The sequence below is a fragment of the Phalacrocorax carbo genome, chromosome 18 (genome assembly GCF_963921805.1).
Source record: "Phalacrocorax carbo chromosome 18, bPhaCar2.1, whole genome shotgun sequence".
Lineage (NCBI taxonomy): Eukaryota > Metazoa > Chordata > Aves > Suliformes > Phalacrocoracidae > Phalacrocorax > Phalacrocorax carbo.
The window spans coordinates 2,817,777-2,837,818 of record NC_087530.1 but is presented as its reverse complement, the minus strand read 5'-3'; the positions used below and the strand labels follow the sequence as shown (position 1 = coordinate 2,837,818).

Below are 20,042 nucleotides of genomic sequence, written 5' to 3'. Positions count from 1 at the left end.
TTAACAGTTAATTGGATTGTTGAGCCTTCCAACAAGATTCCTTCATTTACCATAGGGTGACATAAATTGGCAACCTGACAAATGACAGTTTGGGAGCGCTCACCCTGAGTACAGGTGATGGCCAGGCTTAGTGAGAACATACCTGCTGCTCCCTCTTCACCCAGTTCGTGATAAAGGCCATAAAACCAGCTCATTTCTGACTTGGGAGGAGGCAAACTATTTAAAAATAATTCACAAACCCATTGCCTTCTGCTTGTGGTTTGAGACTCTAACGTTACGTCCCCTATGGCTCGGCTTTAAGGTCGTCAGACTTTATAAATACAGTCTTAAAAATTACTCTAGCTGGCTATAAATAGAACTAATGATGTATTTAGGTTCAGCTCCGGCAGTGCATGTCCAAGCAAGTAGAAGTATTAATCAGAGGAAAACAGCAAACGGAAGGCACCCTTCACAGCTTGAAGCGACAGGTTGATGCGCTGGATGACCTGGTCAGCAGCACGTCTTCCGATTCCCAGTTTCTAGCCCAAAGCTCAAGCCTGGCATCTCTTCACGATGCTGTGAATTTAACAAAAACACAGGTAACGCTCCACTGCGCACGGGAGCTCTGGGTTTGGTGCTTTAATAATTGTTTAGCTCGCTGGTACTCCGCTACAGCCGAGCGGCGAGCAGGGGTTGTCCGAGGGCGGGGTGATGGTACTGTACGCGTAGGTACTCCAGCAGCCGCTGCCTTGTTTGGCAAGGGTAAGTTTTCCTCAAAGTTGTTTGGTTTGGTGGAGATTTTTGGTTTTCTTTCACTTTGTCTTACCTCTTTAAAATCTGGATTTTTCTTTTTCTAAAGATTAATACGACACTGCCCATTGAAGAAGGCGTTAATTTATTACTCAGCCTTCCTTGTACTGCTTTTCCTAGGCTGCTCTGACAAGGCTCGGGCACTGCCGCAGCAGGCCGGCAGGAATTCCGGCGGGGTCTCGGGCGCTGCATTCCTGCCCGCGAGGAATCGCTCCGTAAAGCCCAGAGGTGAGACGTGACTCCGGCCCAGCTCGAGCTTCGCACCGCGGCGGGAGCGGCTCGAAGGCCGAGGCCTGTGGGGCGCGGGCGGCAGTAGCCCAGGGGCAGGTGCAGGCCTGTGCCTTTCGAGGGACGGCATTCCCGTGGCTGGTATCTGGCGCTTGGTGCGGCTCTTAGATGGGTATTTTCAAGTAAACCGTGGCTGAGAACTGCTTGTAAACTCTCAGACAACACAGAGAAACCACTACTGTGTTAAGCTACTGCCACACCTGATCTTCCAGTAATGCTTTCCTGGTTTTAATACATGTTTTTTAAATGCATAGCCTACGCCTGCATTTCAGTTACAGCCAGTTACTGCACCGGCCTGGTCCTTAAGCGTTCTTCTGTGATGATTTAAGTTAAAGTAATATTTTTTAAGAGCTGCCACGCATCAGAAGAAAAGCTTTAGGCACATCTACAGCGGCTCCAGGACGCTGCCGCAGCTCAGTCCGGCAGGACGGGCAGCGCCTCGGCACGCGGGGCAGAGCCCCTCACACCAGCTCTCTTTGGGGCAGAGCCCCTCACACCAGCTCTCTTTGGGGCAGAGCCCCTCACACCAGCTCTCTTCCAGGCAGCGCCCGATCTGCGCCCGCGGCTCCTCGGACGCGTGCTGCCGGCTACTACCTTTGAAGACTTCTACCTCACTGTTTTGGGAGCCTTTTGTAAAAAAACCATTTTCCACCACTAACGAACAGCTGGCTGCGGGGCCTGCTCTGCACTGTGAAGTTTTTGTACGTTTAACTGAGCTTTATGTATATAAGTTTGGGTTTTTTTAAAAAAACGTATTTTAAAATGGTGATTTACATGTGTCCAAAACACCTACTTCTATTTAAGTGTCAGTTTCTACTTTAAAAATAACTTGTTACAAGGCCAGAGTTCTCTGTTTACCTGTTGTCAAATGCATGGATGTTTTAAGACAATTATTTTTTAATACTTCCTTAAAATAAATGTCAGTGATGTCTACTTTTATCCATGGTTGGTTTTGGTGTTGTTTAAAAAAACCAAACAAACCAAAAAGTCCTTCTCAAGGCTGTGCTGCCCTGGATGACGGTGGCGGCAGCACCCTCGGACCCTGTGGCTCTTGCAGAAAGCAAGACTTGGCCGAGATGGGTATTTATGTAGCCGTGACTGTCCCTGGCTGCTGTCTGAGGCGGCAGCTGCCCTGCCTCCCCTCGAGGCTGAGCTCTGTTGCCTTTCCGAAGGCTGCGGCTGTGGTTAATGGCTCTGTAACAAAGTTCCAAGCACCTTGCTCTTAATTAGTAGTGGGAAAAAACCACTTTGTAAAGCCTTCAGGCAGCAGGAACCAGGCACGGCGAAGCACAGGACATGTTACCACACATAAGGTAAGAAGAGCATCTCTGCACCCTGCAGCAGGAGTCTTGCTCAGAGGGACTCTGTTTTCCCAACCCTCCCCTCTGGACAGGCTTTGAAGCCATCCTCACTCTCACCCCTCTCATCCACATTATTACTACAAATCTCTTCTACACCGCAAGTGTCACCTACCCCCGCTTTCACTGGGGATGAACGACGCTACCCCCCGGCCTGTTCTGGCCCAGCCGGAGCCTGTTACATCCTACAGCAGTTTGGGGCACTGGCAGAGACGAGCAGTGAAAACCTCCCCCAAGAGCCTGCTTAAGGTCAGTCATAAACAGAAGCAGAGTTAGAACACAAGCACCTGCCAGACCTGGCCCAGCACCGCATTCCTCTGCCACCAGTTCAGTGAGGTGTTTCTCTCAAGCAGCCAAGGCCTGGCCGCCGGCAGGGAGAAGCGCTGGCTCAGCAGCTTTTGCAGGGGATGGAAAATAGCCTCAGAGCTGGGGAGCAGGAGCAGCCCCTCGTGAAGAGCTCCGAGGCCCAAAGCCCCCCCGGCAGTCACACAGGCTGCGGAGAGGGCCAGAGCAAATAACACACATCACTGCGGTTTATCTAGATACAGGTACTTTATTTACAAATATTTAGATTAATAGCATCGTTACATCAAATGAGGAGTACAGCAGTCTGAACAACTCCTTCCTGTGACAGAAACAGTAAGACCCACTGTGACTTACTCCGGGAGTACAGGTATTGCACCTCACAAGCTGTAGTCATTAGAACATTTACTTCGCGTCAGCAGCAGGTCGTGGTCCCTGGGCAAACCCTTTGTGGCGCAACCTCGGTTTAAGCAAGATGCATGAGCTGTAGATCTTGAACACACCCATCTACTTAAGATTATTAGTTAAAAAAAGGACTAACCAGACAAAACAAAGGGACAGTGCACAAGTTACCCAAATCCTATTGTCTGCACATTCCAGTTTTGGCTTTTATTTAACATTGACTGTACAATACTCTGGTACCACTTACAAGTCTGAACATCATCTAGTTTTAGTGTCTAGAGCGGGATTTTAAGACTACTTTGTATTTTCAATACCACGGTAAGACTGAAGCGGGACATTTACTGTGGTTCAGCACTTGCTCCCTTCCATTTTTAAGCCACGTGCGGTGCTTTCCGGGTGACCCTTGCCGTGAAACACAGCAGAGCTGCACGCGGAGCCACACGTTCAGCGACACCGCAGCAAACCCCGCGTGTAGCTCAGCGACACCCACACGTGCGCTGTCACCACCTGACACCCTTCACACAAGCGTTACAGGTTGTGCCCCCCCACGAAGGACACGCTCCAAGGCTTGGCGAAAAAGCCCAGGTCTTAAAAGAACCCTCACATGGGATTGGTTAAAAGAAAAATACAACAGTAGTTAAAAATCCCTAGAGAGCACACGCGTTGTTCCGACTGTCCAGTTCGGCCTCTGACCATTCAAAAAGTTAAAGGTATAAAAGTGTAAGATGTGCAAGAGAACCAGCCTTCGTATACGATGCAAGGCGGGTGACGAAGCCCAATAACGCAAAACGCTTACAGAAGAGAGAAGCGGGTTAGCACACTGCTGATTGCACGGAACGGGATTAATAAAACGGCGTAGGTATAACCACAGTGCAAAGATGAGAGACAGATTCCACTAGTGTTAGCTTCTGCATCGGGGCGAGACTCCCCCAGCACGATGGCCCCCGCCGACACAAGGAGTTAAGCCTGCGGTAGTGAACCGCGGTCACATCTACTTCGGTGCTACGGGGCGATGCGGCCACGCGTAGGCCGTACTGTACAAACTGGTTCTAACGCCAGTAATCATTTTCTTCATTAAAATCATATACACAGGATGTATTTAACCATTAGCTCAGTTCCTTCAAATTTTATACATATTTACGTTCTGTTAACAAATGTAAAAGAAAAAAGTGGCAAAAAAACCCCCAAACCATGACGTAAAGCTATGAGCACAAGAATGAACGGGTTGTTTCCCTGTGCGGGCTGTACCTCCGGCGCCAGCCCACCCCTACCCCAATACACACCACAGGGAATTCTTTCAACAGAAGCACATTGTTACAGAGCCCCTTCGCTACCATCCGAAGTCATTTCACAGCAAAAACTTATCGGTTACTATGGACAGCTCTAAACAGTTAGAGGTGGGGGAGAAAGGCCAAAGATCCGTAAAATTAAACCGTACAAGACAAAGCCCTGCAAAAGTGTAAAATCATGAGTCCAGCATCAGTGCTCAGTTTAAATTATGTATCGGTGACACTATCACAAGGACAATCAAGGAAAAAAAAAACTTCTAGATTTACCATGCAGGAGAGGTTTTATTACTCTACTTGCCTTTGATAACCTGATTACATCTAAAGTTGTTTAGCAGTTTAGTACTGTGTTAAACTTGTCTCAGAGTTTTAATTAAACCCAATAAGATGTACAGAAGACAGGGAAGCGGTCAAAAGCACCGCTTCTGACAGACAGAGGTGAAAGGTCAGAAATGGAGCCATGAAACAGAGGTCACTAGCAGCCACAGCCTTCTCTCTGGGGCTGGGGTTCACTGGTTAGTCGCCCCCCCTGCGGAGCTGACGGTTTGTGCTGTACGCCCGACTCTGCAGCGTTCAGATCCAGGCTTCCGTCTTGGATATTCTGGTAGATTTTCTTGGCAGCCTCCAGGAACGCATCCTCAACGTTCTCTCCGCTACAAAGAAAGCGGCACAACTTGCTTAGGTTACACTTGAGTAAAGCGGGGCAGGTTATGGAGGCAGCAGCCAGACTCCCTCACTGGGATTTGACAGGTCACCAAGTAGAGGCAGTTGCTACCCTGCCCTCTTCTACATGAGGAGCTCACAGTGCTTAAAGCGGACGTACCACAGAGTTTGACCACTATCCCTGGGACAGCCTTCGGGAAGGCAATGCACTCCCGAGCCGTTAGATCTATTAGGACTAGCCAGGAATAAAAAAAAAAAACAAAACCACACAACACATGCCAAAACCCTGAGTAGCAAAGATAAGGTAAGGCACCGAGCCACCTGCACAGAGCAGTTCTGGGAGAGGCTTAAAGGCAGGGGAGCTACTATTAATCAAAACAGGCGCCAGCTGCAACCACACTTGCTGAAGGTCTGATCCCTCACATCCGACAGGCTGCCCAGCTGCCCACCAGTACGGCGTGGCTATGCCCCGCCGGCCAGAGGGGCTGGCTGGTCACTACAGAACCCGCTTACAGCTCGGACCACCGAGGGAAGGGACGCCTCATCGGGAACCACTCTTACCCGCACGTACACATTCTACACTCAAATGTCTTAAAACCAACTCACTTCATTTGAATTCAACAGGTCTTGGCCTGAAACGCAGCAAGAGGTCTGATTTCCAGGTTATCTAGAAGTTGGAGCTGACACGACTGAAACTGCTATACAGACCTTACCCTCTAAGAGAACTCAAAAATGGGGGTTTTTTTTGCATTTGTAAAACCCTGCTATACCTGAACTCTATGGCTGTACTTAGTCATAACCAATATATTCCTCTTAAACAGATCATATTTAAATCATGACTCTAGACAAAAGTAACTTACGTTTTTGCACTTGCTTCAAGGAACAATAAACCTGTTTGGAAACAGAGGTTTAAGTCAGTGCACAATAGACTTCAAATAGCCCTACGTCAGTCACATTATAACGTTCAGATTACACGCAAGTCACTAGTACTAAATGGTATTTTATGACTAAGTAAAGGCATCAACACACAAGCTGATTTCTAGAACTCAGCATAGTTAGAGTTAAGCCAGACTATCCGATGCTCAGTAGAAGTTTGCACATACAATTACATTATTCTGGAAGTGTAAGCTTGCGGCTATCAATGCTGAGGATTCACTTTAACATCACTATCTTGTAGGAAACATAACAGCTCAAGAGAAAAAACACACCGTTTTCTTCAGCAAATTGTTTGGCTTCTTCATATGTAACATCCCTCTGTGCTTCCAGATCTGCTTTATTTCCTATGAGGATTATCACCTAGTTCATAAGAGAGAAAATTAGTCTGGGAAAAAGCTTATTAGCTTTTCCACTGCCACCCTCATTATTAATGAGACAAAACCAAAAGGAAATATGCAGAAAAGTTTAACTGCAAAAGCCACGCATCTTCAGGAAAGCACTGCTCTAGCAGTGCCCCTGATGTAAAGTCAGGAACAGCATCTCCAGCTCCCTCTTTGAAATGCTTTAGGCTGTTCTCATGAGACGAGGTCCTAAAAAGCAGTAGTCGTACTCTTTATTCATGAGCTGTGTACTCTGAACCACTTCCCATATTTGCTTAATCACCCACTAAGCCAACCAGACCCTTTCAAAGTTTTCTTTCATCGCAGCAGAGTCTTCCCATGAGCCTGGTGCTAAAGGACTTCAGGGGCATGCAGAAATACTGAAGGACAACAGTTTTGTGGTATAGAGAGACACACAGAACTTTCTTCCCCCATCCCTCCAGAAGACCTGGTCAGCTTTTCCTGAAGATCCAATTCATACTCCAATCTAAGACGAGATAGACTTCACCTCATTACTACCACAAAGCAAGAAGAAGTAGTAACAGAAGTTAAGGCTTGTCCAGAGTTAATGACAATTTTGTCTCCAACTGCTGAAAACAGGCCCCCAAAAGGCAAGTAGCACAACAAGACTTCTAGAAGACCCCATGGCTTTCCTGCACAGGAGCCTACGCTTCTGCTCCTGCTGCAGTAAGGGAAGAGAGTCACCAGTAAATGGTAAAATAGGGACAGTGGGATAACTTGGAGCCAAGCAGTTGAGAAAACACAGGCAGTTTATTTAAGAGAACACTGCTACCGCCGCAGATGCTTTGGCCTAAGCCTTCCACCTCTTGCTCAGAGATAAGCAACCTTGCTTTCAAGCTAAATAAAGTCCAACTTACAGTATTTGGATTGGTGAGGTTCCTTGCATCTGTCAGCCAGCTGCTTAAGTGATTATACGTACTTCTTCTGCAAAGAACCAAGCGAGTACAGTTTTAGCCACGGTATTTTTTTTAAATACAGAAGTGCCAACAGCACAGTAAGCATCCCTTAAACACAGTAATGTCTGTCAGCCCTGTTCTCCCCAACCTCGAGACAGACAAAGCAGCAGCATCTTCTTTTGACTCAGACCAAGGTTTGAACAAGTCAACTTTAAACCCACAGAACAACTCTTACAACACAGGCGGACAGACAGACCAACTCACACTTCTAGGATGTGGTAGTCTTACCGTCTTCACAAGGACAACATTTATATTGTTTTGTACAGAACATATTACAGGATTTCCTGTCAAGTACCCTTACAGAACACTGTACAGTAGAATAGCGTTTTGGTAACAAACAGTGTAAAAGATTAATGTTTTACTCAAGATTTAAGCAAACACGAGACATGCCTACACACGGGGGGGGGGGAAGAGGTGCTTTCAGAATCTCAAGAACAGCCCCAGAGGAAGGTGGGAGACACATGAAAAAGTATTTCACATTGCACATCTGATTGATTTTTCTTTTAGCAGCATCTTTAGTTTTCATCTCTAAAAGGAAGATAGGATAGCTTCTGTGCGGTCTCATTTTGTTGGAGGACTAGCCCGTGAAGAGGCCCAGAAGTCAGACTCCTCCAGCGCTCCCTTCTACACGCAGCCTGTTAAGCATGTCTACAGAGCCCAGTGCGACAGAGGCAGTATTCCATCCTCTGCCTACTCTAAGAATATTACTGCCAGGTAAGCAGCAGGAAGAGGAAAATCCATGTGCTGAAGAGTAATTTTAAGGGCAAAGCCAGTTCCTTAAATAATTTCAACACAGGCAGTCAAGGCCTGAAATGGCAAGATCTTCAGGTCTGTCAGCTGTGAAGTTTTCCAAGAAAACAGCTCACATCATTCCCTATATTTCATTTTCAGCTCTTTAAGTATTTAGATAAAGTGTGGTAAGCTTCACACAACAGGATACAAATCCAGACAGAGACAGAGTCCTTCAAATCAAAGTCAAGGGGACAGATATGACAGTACACATAAGGCTGTGGCACCCTATGAGCTTGTCAAGCACGAGATGCACCTTACCTGGTAATGTCGTAGACCATGAGAGCTCCTGCTGCTCCTCTGTAGTAACTTCGTGTGACAGCCCTGAATCTCTCTTGTCCTGCTGTATCCCAGATCTGTAGTTTTATTTTTTGGCCACTAACTTCAATTATTCTCGTGCCAAATTCAACACCAATTGTGTGGGGACAGTCTGCCATAACTGCCGTGAAAAATAAGAGCAAAGACCAGATCTTTCTAGTACAAGGTCTCCTTGCTACAGAGGTATTACTATCACCAGTTTTCAGTTCTCTTTACTAGATTTTCAGTCTCTAAGAACACATTTTTACAGCTACAGTCCCCAAACTGTATCACTTAGCCATAAATAAAATTATGTGTTTCCTGAACTGCTGGTAGTTTGAGAGTTATAAAATTCCTTGCCTTCTCTGATGGACGTACATGATGCTGTTTGGCCATAGATACCAGAAGGTATCAAGTCAGTTGATTCTTAGTCTATCCCTGCAGAAACACTTAACTATTTAATGCAGTAGGAAAAGAAAACTTTTAGGGAATTGCCAAGATACAGTTAAAAGTCCATAAAACAGCTTCAAAAAACAAATATCCACGTTGTTTCAGACAGGGTAACAGCATGACTGTGCACAGGAAAAGCCAGTTTCTTAAAAAGCTATTGACACAGCAAATCAAGACCAAAAAGGTATCTTTCTAGTTATAATAAATTCATCTTAATAAGCTTATCTTTAAAAATTATCAATAAAACACAGAAAGGGTAAGTACCTATCTATAGGCTATCTACAGCTAGTGACAGTCTCGTGGTAGAGGCGGTCGGTGCGTTAGTTTGTTCAGCAGTACTGCTTCATCTTAACACTGACCAACTAAGAACAAGACATAGCCCTGTCAAGCATTTGACCGTATGCAAAGTAGCATTTAAACAACTGGCTGATACTGGACTTTAATTAGAAAACAGTTAAAAAATTCTATTTCTACTAGAACACAGGAATAGTTTAAACTGTAGCTCCTACCCACCTACTGCCACATCTCAAGCAGCACACGATAAAGACTAACTCTGTACTAATAAATACCTACAGACTTATCCATTGAGTGTGAGCTTCGTGGAAAGTCGTAAGAGCTAATAGCTGCTGCAAACTCCAACACAACATACGTTATTAAGAAGAATTAAAGCTAATTCTTAATTAGTCATGATAGCATACATGAAAAAACATCACAGTTGAGACAGACTGCAGTAAGCCTTAAACACCATCACAAAGGGCAGTCCAAGTGTCATGAGTCACAGCAGCTGCAGAGAATGACAGTGCTACTTAAGTCAAAGAAAAATGAACCCGTTTTTTCTTTTTGAAGTGCTTAAAAGCACTAATCTCCCACTGCTTGTGTTCAAGCTACACCAGTACTGAAAACATGCAAGGTTCAGGCAAGAAATTTCATTTTGTTCCACATCAGAATTCCCTGAAAAAGAAGTAGAGACACAGTCTTCCCACTCATAAGTAGGGACTGACTGAAACAGTGATTTTGCCATTACTGCATCAACATTTTGTTTCTCCATCCACAGGAGTCAAAACAAAAGTCAGTCCAGGGGCAACACAAACCCATCAGATTAAGAGAGACACAACATCAAGCTCATGCATGATGGAAGCAAAAAGGCAGGAAAGAAGGATGAAGCAGTTAGAGTACTTAGAGTAAGTTAAAGTAAATATTGTGAACTGAAATACTCACACTTCTTTTCTGTAAATTGATGAAGCAAACAGGACTTTCCTACACCCATGTCCCCTGTTACAGAAAAAACAGTTAAGGCTGACACCACATCATTGTTGCAACAAGCACATTTTCTTCATCCCACACAACAACTGGTTCAGAGACAGGCAGCCATTCCTTTCTCAGGTCTAGCGGGCAATGTTCCATACGTGGTCACAGCCCTTAAATTCATCAACTTTTGCATTATAGTTTTGGTAGCAGGGTTGCAAGCGAGAGCAGAGAAGAAAACTCAAGAGAAGTTAATCTGTATTACTGGTTTAACAATGGTATTTCACAGGGTTATGAAAAGCAGACATGTAAGAAACCGAAATGTAAAATATACCTTCTGAGTGTTTGTCCTGCTCCCATCATACTTGCAATTACTGCTAAGGACATCAAAAATACTGACAACCAACAAGAACACAGCAAGAAATTGCTTCGCTTCCAGTGATCCACTTACACAATGCCAAGAGCAAGAAATAGCAAGATCTTTTAAGAACCAACTTTTCCACAGGCTGAGGATGTCCAAGCAGCCTGGCTTACAAACCATTACAATAAGAATGCAGACCACTTACACCTACACAAGATCATTAAGAATTAAACAATTAACAGCAAGACCAGTTCTTCCAGGATAGTAATAAATGCAATCAAGTCCCTGACTCTAAACAGCCAAGGAAGCTGCAGCTGAAAGCAACATTTAAACACAAAACTATCACCTGACAGAAGTTTATAACCCTGTCAAAAGCAATGGATTCCAATTAGTACTTTTATCTTCAACATAGGTTCTAAAACCTTTCAGACTAACGATGCAGAGGCAGTCAGAGCACTATAGTAAATCTGAGTCAATGCAGCATCCCAGTTGCAGCAATTCCCATTAAAATTTTTCCCTATTTCCAATGGATTTAGCAGTTCTTCTAAACAAACTTGATTTAGGGAGAAAGAGGCCAGATGCACAAGTTTTTAGAATGCCTTTTTTCCTAGTGCTGTGCAGAGGGCTAAGCATCACAGCCCTAACAGTGAAGATATTCACAAATACTGAAGTACGTATGTCAAGAACAGTTATTTTCAACAGTAACTCAGCAATAAAGTGAACACAGTACAGGCACTGGTACTGGCCCTCACTCCCAGTTCACCCACCACCAATCGCACAGCTCTAATTTTATGGCACACAAAAGCATTTGCCTTTGTACTGTCAGCTGCTAAAGCTTTAGAGCACGCGTGGTGATCTGTGAGGGACTGGGGTTGGACAAGTAAATACTTGAAGAATCACTACTATATAGCAAGTAGCACACAGCAGAGGTCAACACTCATACAGGCAGAGGGTTTGTGGGTAGGCTGTCATGCATATACACATTGGCATAAACAGGCACATGCCCAGTGATACTTACCAATAATGATGTACTTAAAGATGTAGGAGTAGTTGTAAGGTGCGGTTGCCATTGTGGCACTGAAACAAAAAACAGAACAGATCAGGAGTGCTACTTGTTGACCAAACAATCCAATTCATCCAATTCAGTTCATATAAACTAAGAAAAACCCCCGTCTTCCCACCCCACCAGCTACCCTTTCATTCACAGTTCAAGTTTCTGTGTACTTCCCCACAGCCACCGAATTAGCACCAGAGACATTCAGCAAAACTCCCACATCATTTGCTCTGAACCCATCAGGAAGGCCTCTAAGTAGAAACATGCTCTGCGTAGTATTGATACTCCTTCAATTTTTTTCAGAAAAGACTTAAAGCTGTTGAAAAGCTCCAGTAGCTTCTTGTGTTGTAAAGAGTCACCGAGTGGACCTGCACTCGCTAGCCAAATAGCTGATACATCAACTGAAAATAAAGTCTGAAGAGGTTTAACAAAACCAGCCATTTTGGAACTATTACCTCACGCTTTTGAGACTTGCTACAGGAACAAAGGAAACAGTGCAGCTTGCATCAAACAGCTAATTAGAAAGACAGCACAAGAATGCTGTAGTAGCCGTAACTGGGGTCTGGACTGCTACATGTCTGTGTTAGAAAAGCAGTACAAGCCACAAATCAGATGTTCAGGAAGTTAGTAACATCTCTGTGGCTCAGTCAGCAGAGTAGCATTACAGCAAGGTTTAGCAGTTTCTTTCCTTTTTTTTCTCTCTCCTTAAATACACTTCACTGATCTGGTAAGATTTAAGTGATAGTCAAAATTCTATTGGTTTAAGTACTTCCAGTATACCAGAGGTTTCCGATGCTTTCCTAAGTGTAGAACATGCATCAGCTGTGTAAACCTGCAAAGGGTAACAGCTGACTTACCAACCAATACATCAGTTAACTGGGATTACAAGTCTGCACAGCCCTGATCTTGCCAGCTAACATGAAGGATCCAAGATACCTGCTCTTGCCCCAGGTTTTAATTTAAACTAGACACAGTGTGATCAGTTAAGCAAGTGGAAAGTTTCTACTAGGAATTTGCCATTTGCTTTCCTGCCATTAGAAAAACATGGTACTTTTTATAAACAACATTGCTTTAGCCTAGCAAGATTTTCATTCAGTCATGTGTCATCCACATGACAAAGGAAACCAGTACTGCAAAGAAATAAAAATGTAGGAAAGCTTACAAGCCTGTAACTTTTTCAAAAGCAAATTATTGTTTCCCCAACCACAATTAATCCATAACAGTGAACTGCAGTCATAAGAAAGGTGACTGACAACAAATCTCATTCACAGTACACAGCCACTGGCCACCACTTCACACAGCAGAGGTTTAAAGCAAGCGCTCTTATCTAGACCTTGGAGGGGGAACAACTCCAACTGGCAGTTAAGAAGGGTTTACTGTGTGCCAGTCGCTGATCTGCACCTTGCCTTTCCTTCATGCTTGGCTCGTGATATGGAAACCCTTGAGTCCTTCTATCCCAAGCAGTATGCAAAGCATCTACCCTGAGTCCTATATATACACACTCACTGTTCTATTAAACAGTTTAAGCAGTTAAAAGTTTAATCCAAGATAGTAAACAAAAGACGATTTTGGACAGTAATTCTTGTATGTGCTGGCAAGACAGAGCTCCACACCATGTGCTGCAGAGGTTCAAAGAAGAGTAATTTCAATGAAGAAAATTTTAGATGAAGCTCTTCTGCCGTAGCAGAGGGAAAAATCACGTAGCCATCCAACACCTCCTTTGTCCTCCTCAGTCTCTGGCAAACACCCGTGCAGAGGACTGACCACTTCTTGTCGCTGTACTGGGTAAGAATTCACATCCATGACTGAGAAACGCACTGCCCCTTTCCAGACAAGCCAGCAACCTTACTGCCTTGTTTCCTGGAAGTAGAAGATTCCAGAGTTATCGTATCAGCTTCAATACATGCACTGGTTATTTTCAATACCAGCAAATAAAGTGAAGTAACTGCTCCATATAAAGGTCAAAATTAATGTGTCATTGTGGAAATATCCAATACTTCAAATCTTCTGAATAGATCTTCATGCATTATGTTCTTCCCCTTCTCCAGCATGCTCCAACAGCTGTAACATTCAAACTAGCATCTTCTGATCCAATCCACTTGTTCTTACAGGATACTTAACTCACCACTTGCTTCCTAAGTAAAGCTAGGAGGACTATATTCATGTCTCAATTCAGTTTGATAGCAGACAAGGTTAAACTGGAGGATTATGAGGTATGTAAGGAAATAAAAAAAGCTTGAAAAGGCCAATGTCTATGTGCAAGTGCTTCAGGAGGATAGCATGAACTGTACTATTTTCCACAGAAAACTGGTGGATGCTACAGCCACAACAGAGAAAGACAAAGATACCGAGAGCACTAATACACATCTAGTTTGAAAGAACTACAGTGTGTTCTGAGGATGGTTGTGTCTAGTAACTTACACTGGTTTTAAAAAAATTCAGCATTATAAACTCCCAGATAGGGAAGCACTCACGTGGCTATGAAATCTGTCCTGCAAAAACTTCACAGTACTAGCTGGCTAAGCAATGCAAAGTACTTAGAAACACTCAAAGGAGTTTCATGTTGCTGAGCACATGACTTTACAATATTCCTGCATTTAAGAAGTGAGGGGAACACAACTTACTACCCAAGCTTGTACGTAGCATCACTGGAAGGTGAGGAAAACTTTTTTTTTTTTAAGGAACAGACAAACTGGGAACTCTGTGCAGGCTATATCACAATCTGAATTTGAAATGAGTCTTTTAACTAGAATCTTTACGGCTAAATATACATCTCTGTTTGACAGACTGTTTTTGCTTACTAAGATACGTCCATTTTCATTATACTCCACGTAAAAAAGTCTAACTATGACATTTCAATATAAAAGAAACTGTCACTGCTTTACAACATATGCATCAAAATCAGTTCCCACTTCAAAGTGACAGTGAGAAAATCAAGTTCTGTGCTTGGCAACAAAGTCTGCTAAGAAACAGGGGGGAAGGGAGGACTAACTTCAAGCCATGTCTCGTTATTAAAACTTCACCCTCATTCTTACAGTGACCTTAGGCCCCGAAAGGAGGCAAGATACCACACCCCACTGCGTACAGCCAGGCCTAGCACGCTCTCCCCATAGCTTAAAGGAATTGATAGCAATATCGATAGATACATTCATTCAGAGTCTAGACCTTCCCTTGAGTCCCAGAGAGTTGTTGGAGAAGTTATTGTGTCTGACAGACATACGTACTGAGTGCTGGCAGAAACACAGACTCTAAGGGTTTAAACACAATTTCTGGAGTTGAACTGATAAAAAAAGAGCAACACTTTGGTATTACATTTATTCCAAGGGTCATATTACAGAAGAGATTCTGAAATATTCCAAATTATTAATAAAGGTCAGGAATCTTTTCTGGAGAACAGATGACTTTAAAAAAATACAAAACACCAAATAACAAAGTTTTAAACACTCAAATTCCAGTAAGGATAAGCACGAATCCAAACTGCACTCAGATCTTGGAATAATACTAATATTTCAGAAGGACTCTGATGAAGGGGAAAAATAAATGCAACTAACTAAACACAGAAGCTGTAATGAAAATTCAGCTTTAGAAAACTTACAATCTCAGCACTTCCTATAGATGAAAGAAGGAAGTCTAGACAAGAATAGTGCACAGCAGGATTCAGTAAACACAAAAATCATTAGCCACATGCTAATGCAAGGGGTTAATATATGTTGATAGCACCAGCCACCTGTAGAAACTGGAGTTCCACCTCCGCCTCACAGGCCTCTGGTTCCAGGCACATAAATCTTAATAATTCCAATATGGGGGTTTGGGGTTTTGCTCTTGGGAGAGCAAGGCGTCAAGGACTGCAGGACTGAGAAAGCTGCATGTAAATATATGCAACTTACCTTCACCCACTGCTGACATTAAACAATATGACATCAAAGTTAATCAACTGTGAATTTACTGTTAACAGAAAGTAAAAAGTTTAGCCTGGAAGCTTGGTCTACGCGCCATCTTTCTTCCGGGAAAATCTGCCAACTCAGAACAAGTGTTAGCTCCCTTTTCAGAGGTAACACTTCCCCAGAGTTTAGAGCATTCTTTCAGGATGGCAACTAGCCAGAGGATCATACTTCACTATACACAGATTGCTGTTAGTTTCAAGGCCTTTACAGTTAATTACTGTATTAGTTAGGACTAGAAGTTTTACAGTGAACAGTGTCATCATGATCCATATTCCATATCTCAACTTCTCCCTTAGAGGCTGCTTTTATTTATAAAAAGGTAAGATGACCTTAATGAGATAGCAGTGACACCTACATTTCCTCCTCTAATCAACAAGCAGTGCATAGGTATTTTGACACCTCACTGAAGCCTTATTTCAAGTATCAGCGTACGGCTGCTCCAGGCGTATTGCCGTGACGTTCTTTATCAGAGTAACATAACTGTAAATATCATAACCATACCAGCTTTTGTGAGACCCATGCAGTTCCTTCTAGCTCAACTCAAGGACAGAGCCAATTTTAACTCTTTATGGGATATCATTTGCATTGAGATATTTCAGAGGTTTGTGCTCAGCAAGAAGCAGGTATGTTATAAGAGACTAGAACCTGTAGCACAGGTTTTATTAGACACTGCATGTGGTTCATACCAGCAGCTGGCCAATCCACACAGAGATGACACCTCTGAAAACAGCCATCAGCTTCAAACTCAGGACTGTATGTATTACAAGTTACCCTTAAAAACATACCACTCTGCAGCCAGAGGACCACTGTTTAGTTAGTCTGAAGCAAGAGGCATTTTGTATTTCATCTGGCCATCCAGGTGTTCTTTCGGTCATTCCTCAAGGACATGCAACAGGCAAGGATCTCACAGCTGAAGTCCAGTTCCCTTCGATAAAAGGTAATGCCATCATATTCTTTCCATAAATTGAAACAAGTTTTACAGAGCTGTTGGGTTTTTCATTTGGAAGAAGTATTAGTTACATACAAGGGGAACTGTATGCAACCATTAATTATTATTTAGAATCGCTTCTAAATCTCTACACAAAATGAATAGGTAGTTATCTTCCTTCCCAGGGCACAATCTTCCTTCTCTTCCCTGCATATTTACTTAGATGTTAATTAACAGTGAACCCTGAGAAGAGATCAATAAGGGGGGGAAGAACTGGGGAGACAGAATTGTTTCAATTCACAATTGCACTCTTCCCCAACAAAGACTTTTGTCAAGCACACAAAACAATGTGGTCTAACTGGTACCTTACTTTAGAAGGCTGCTAGAAATACAGTCAGTAATTGCTTCAATTGTGGTCTTCTGTAAAATCACACCATACTGGAAGGTAATAACAGTTTTGTTATCAATTAATACACCCAAGCAGTGAGTTCCCGTCAGTCTGTTGTCCACAGCAAGCTACCAGGTCTATTAGAATTCAATTTCATTGTGGTTCTATGACTTCCACACACCAAGGACATTTATGTCTTCCTAAACACATAAACATCTCTGCCCTCTTTAAGACAATTGCCCCACAACCTCCCTGGTCTGTTTGTTTATCTATTTTTGCATGCTTGTCTTTAAAAAAAAGCCCTCTTCTGGGACCAAACCCTGAGGATTCTCATTAGCAGCCTGCTAGCAGCCCGGTACTTTCTCTTCCATGTCTACCTGATGACATTACTTCTTGCTGGCCAGCTCTCACTCATTCTTCAGCTCTTCTAGAGCCATCCTCCCTAGCTTTCCCCATCTGGATTTCATTAAGGCATCTGCTTAGCACAAGAGAGTACGTTTGGCTGAACTGATCTTTGATCAGACAGCAACCCAGCAAGCTTCTTAAGATGTGTTGTTTGAGACCACTTTGTATTTCCTTATTATTTCCATGTCCAGTTATTCTTTCTGTGAAAGCACGCAAGGCCTGCATGCTGCTGGGCTCACACTAACAGGCTTGCAGCTGCGCAGAACCCCATTTCAAGCTGTTCTTGAAGAAATGCATTTGCTACATTCTTTAACTGTGTAGACACTTTAACTCAGCCTGAAGCCTACTAAGTGTTTCTGAAGACTTCACAGGCCTTCACTTCTCTTATATGAGAACTTTTACTTTATTTTTAGATCAAGACTACCTATCATACTACCTTCACTTTTTGATCCTGCTCAACAGCTATCCAGTCATACGCACATTGTATTGGATGTTCTTTTAATGGTTTCACATCCTGCTCCATCAAGTTCCTCCATTTTGTTTCCAAAACTTCCTGCATGTATATGCACACACCTCACTTCTTACTAACCACACCCTAGCACCACAGCTAAATTAAATATTGCATACCTGTCCTCATCAGTAAGAGCACTTTCTCCGATGTCCATTCTCTCACCCATAGGTCTTTATCCATTTCAATATCCTCACTTACTCTATTTTTCCTCCTCCTATAAGAGAGTCTAACCTGTAGCACATGCCCGTGCCTGTAGCAGGAGAATCAAGTTCCGGAGACATCAGGTAAGTTTAGGGACAGCATATACAGAAACCAGAAGAATTTTGTTGCCAGTCTAACGAATTAGAACAACACACAACCGTCTGGAGTCATTGCCTTGGAAAACACAAGAAGTCACAGACACAGTTTAGAACAATATTAAGTAAGGTTTAACTCCTTTGCTGCAGAAAGGTACAGCAACATGAGAAGCAATCATAAGCAAGTTCCATTAGATGCACAGAAGCAAGCAAGCAACTTCAGAAGATCTATTTACATTTTAAATCCTAGTACCTCTCGTACAACAGGTTTGTTTCAAACTTCTGTCCTTCACAATAGCTTTCTTTTTTTTATTCATAAAATGGAAGATAGGATCTTCTTCTTTCCACTCAGATTTATGACATTTTCAAATCCCTACAGGAAGCTAGCAAGTTCCTTTTAATCCACATTAAACTGTGATATTTAGTTACTAAGTCCCTCAGGGTTGAGATTTTCTTCCCATTCCTGAGCAATGCCCTAGCACAAGAGGCCCTCAATCCAAACCATGACAGAAGTCAATGCCAAAACCAACGCATTCCATATGATAACACCTGGCTACTGGAAAAGTTAGACTTCTGACTTGCAATCTGAAATGATTTAGGATACAGACCACCTGAGTAAGTCTTACTCATAAAGGGGTACTTTTACCTCTGTGAAAAAGTGTCATACAACAACATAGAACCACTGTTTCAGAGGCCTAGAAAGCAAAGTCCTCATCAAGTAATCTCCAGAGCAACAGATCCAGTGCCAGAGAGACCCCAATGCTGACAGATGCCTTTTCCTGGCTTTACTAAAAGGATAATTCAGTACAATTTTAAATCAAGACAAAGCTGTCCACAGATGTTATAGAAGCCTTAAGAGCATACTGCAAACAGGCAACGGACAACTAGGTGAAAGAAGAGAACTTCGTTCTTCTGTTTAGCTCAAACGAGCACTGACAAAAGAAAACAGAGAACAAGTGTAGCACACTTTTGTCGCCTCTCGAATAGGAAGCAGCATTACCCTCGGACCTCATGAGAGTTATTTTTCTGTCAAAGTTCATGACAGCGCAGGTCAACATAAGAATCAGAAGTGCAGATAACACCTCACATCGGCCACATACACGGTGTGATAGATACATGCAGTAAACACCCTACGTGCAGTTGCAGCAATTAGTGAGGGGCACACGTATGTGCCGCATGTGCACGGGTGTTGCACAGGGAGTGTGCAGCGCAGGGGAGGAACGAGAGGCGGTGGCGACAAGCAGTGCAGCAGCGGCCTAGCTCCTGCCCGGCCAGCCACCCTCCTCGGCCCCACACGGACAAGCTGCTCCCTCCCCTTCCCGCCCGCCGCCGGGAGCGAGGCCGGCCCGGACCTGCCGCGGCGGGGGAGCGGCCCCCGCCGCCCTCGGAGGTGGGCAGCGGCACGCCGCCGGGGCGCGCGGCCCGACTAGGCCCCAGCTCCGGGGAATAGCATGAGGAAGTGCCGCCAGCCGGCCCGGGCGGCGGCTGGGAGGGAGGCAGCCCCGGCCTGCCGGCGGGAGAGCGGCCCGCCCGCCTGAGGGAAGCCAGCCGGCCAACGGCGCCGGGCCTAGCGCTGCGGGCCCGGGCGGAACGGCGCCCCTCCCCGCCTCCCTCCTACCTGGGCTCGGGGAGCGGGCGGCTGTACAACGCGGCTGGTCGGCGACAGCCCGGTTCGCCCCCGCTGCGGGCGCGGTAACGCTCTGCTTCGGGCTGGGCTGGGCTGGGCTGGGCAGCGGCCGGGCCGGGTCTCCGCCTCTCCGCGGGGCTCCCTCAGGATCGGCGCGGCTGGCTCCACTGCGCCCCCATCACCCCCCGCAGCCAAGATGGCGGCGCCCCTCGCACGGGGTTTCCCCTCCCACTCTCGACGGGCGCCGAGGCTGCACAAAGGTGGGCGCGAGAGGCCGCGCTGCAACCAATCATGGAGGCCGCGAGTCGCAATGGTCCCGCCTACCCCGCCGGCGTGCGGGGCGGGGCGGGGCCGGGAAGGGCCGG

General features: G+C 44.7%; 2 protein-coding genes across 9 annotated transcripts in view; one reads left to right on the top strand and one right to left on the bottom strand.

The window, feature by feature from the left end:
• Positions 1-2,016, top strand: part of CNTRL (centriolin) — a 38,935-nt gene extending 36,919 nt beyond the window's left edge. For 5 of the 6 annotated variants that reach the window (XM_064469166.1, XM_064469165.1, XM_064469163.1 and 2 more), the window contains exons 42-44: positions 375-578; positions 910-1,017; positions 1,619-2,016. In XM_064469166.1, the coding sequence (XP_064325236.1) occupies positions 375-578; positions 910-1,008 (303 nt within the window). In that variant the 3' untranslated portion in view covers positions 1,009-1,017; positions 1,619-2,016. Of the gene's footprint in view, positions 1-374; positions 579-909; positions 1,018-1,331; positions 1,578-1,618 lie in introns of those variants that run through there. The other variant, XM_064469164.1, reaches the window with a different exon arrangement.
• A 952-nt stretch (positions 2,017-2,968) lies between these two features.
• RAB14 (RAB14, member RAS oncogene family) lies at positions 2,969-19,901 on the bottom strand. Of its 3 annotated transcripts, none has more exons than XM_064468794.1 (11): positions 19,669-19,901; positions 17,986-18,129; positions 16,816-16,888; positions 16,308-16,447; positions 11,543-11,601; positions 10,137-10,190; positions 8,433-8,610; positions 7,284-7,350; positions 6,298-6,385; positions 5,950-5,980; positions 2,969-5,079 (listed from the first exon to the last, which is right to left on the bottom strand). In XM_064468794.1, exons 5-11 carry the CDS (start codon positions 11,592-11,594, stop codon positions 4,902-4,904), a joined length of 648 nt encoding a protein of 215 aa, XP_064324864.1. In that variant the 5' UTR covers positions 11,595-11,601; positions 16,308-16,447; positions 16,816-16,888; positions 17,986-18,129; positions 19,669-19,901; the 3' UTR covers positions 2,969-4,901. The 3 variants fall into 3 exon arrangements, with proteins under 3 accessions (XP_064324864.1, XP_064324865.1, XP_064324863.1); XM_064468795.1 differs by having other exon boundaries at positions 16,821-16,888; XM_064468793.1 differs by lacking the exons at positions 16,308-16,447; positions 16,816-16,888; positions 17,986-18,129 and having other exon boundaries at positions 19,669-19,900.
• Between the last annotated feature and the right edge of the window lie 141 nt (positions 19,902-20,042).

Bases quoted from the DNA above. Each gene is read 5' to 3' on its own strand.
- RAB14 (XM_064468794.1), bottom strand. From the start codon at position 11,594: ATGGCAACCGCACCTTACAACTACTCCTACATCTTTAAGTACATCATT. The intron at 10,191-11,542 runs GTAAGTATCACT...TTTCTGTAACAG, and splicing joins CTTTAAGTACATCATTATTG to GGGACATGGGTGTAGGAAAG. The intron at 7,351-8,432 runs GTAAGGTGCATC...GGTTCTTTGCAG, and splicing joins ATGGTCTACGACATTACCAG to AAGAAGTACGTATAATCACT.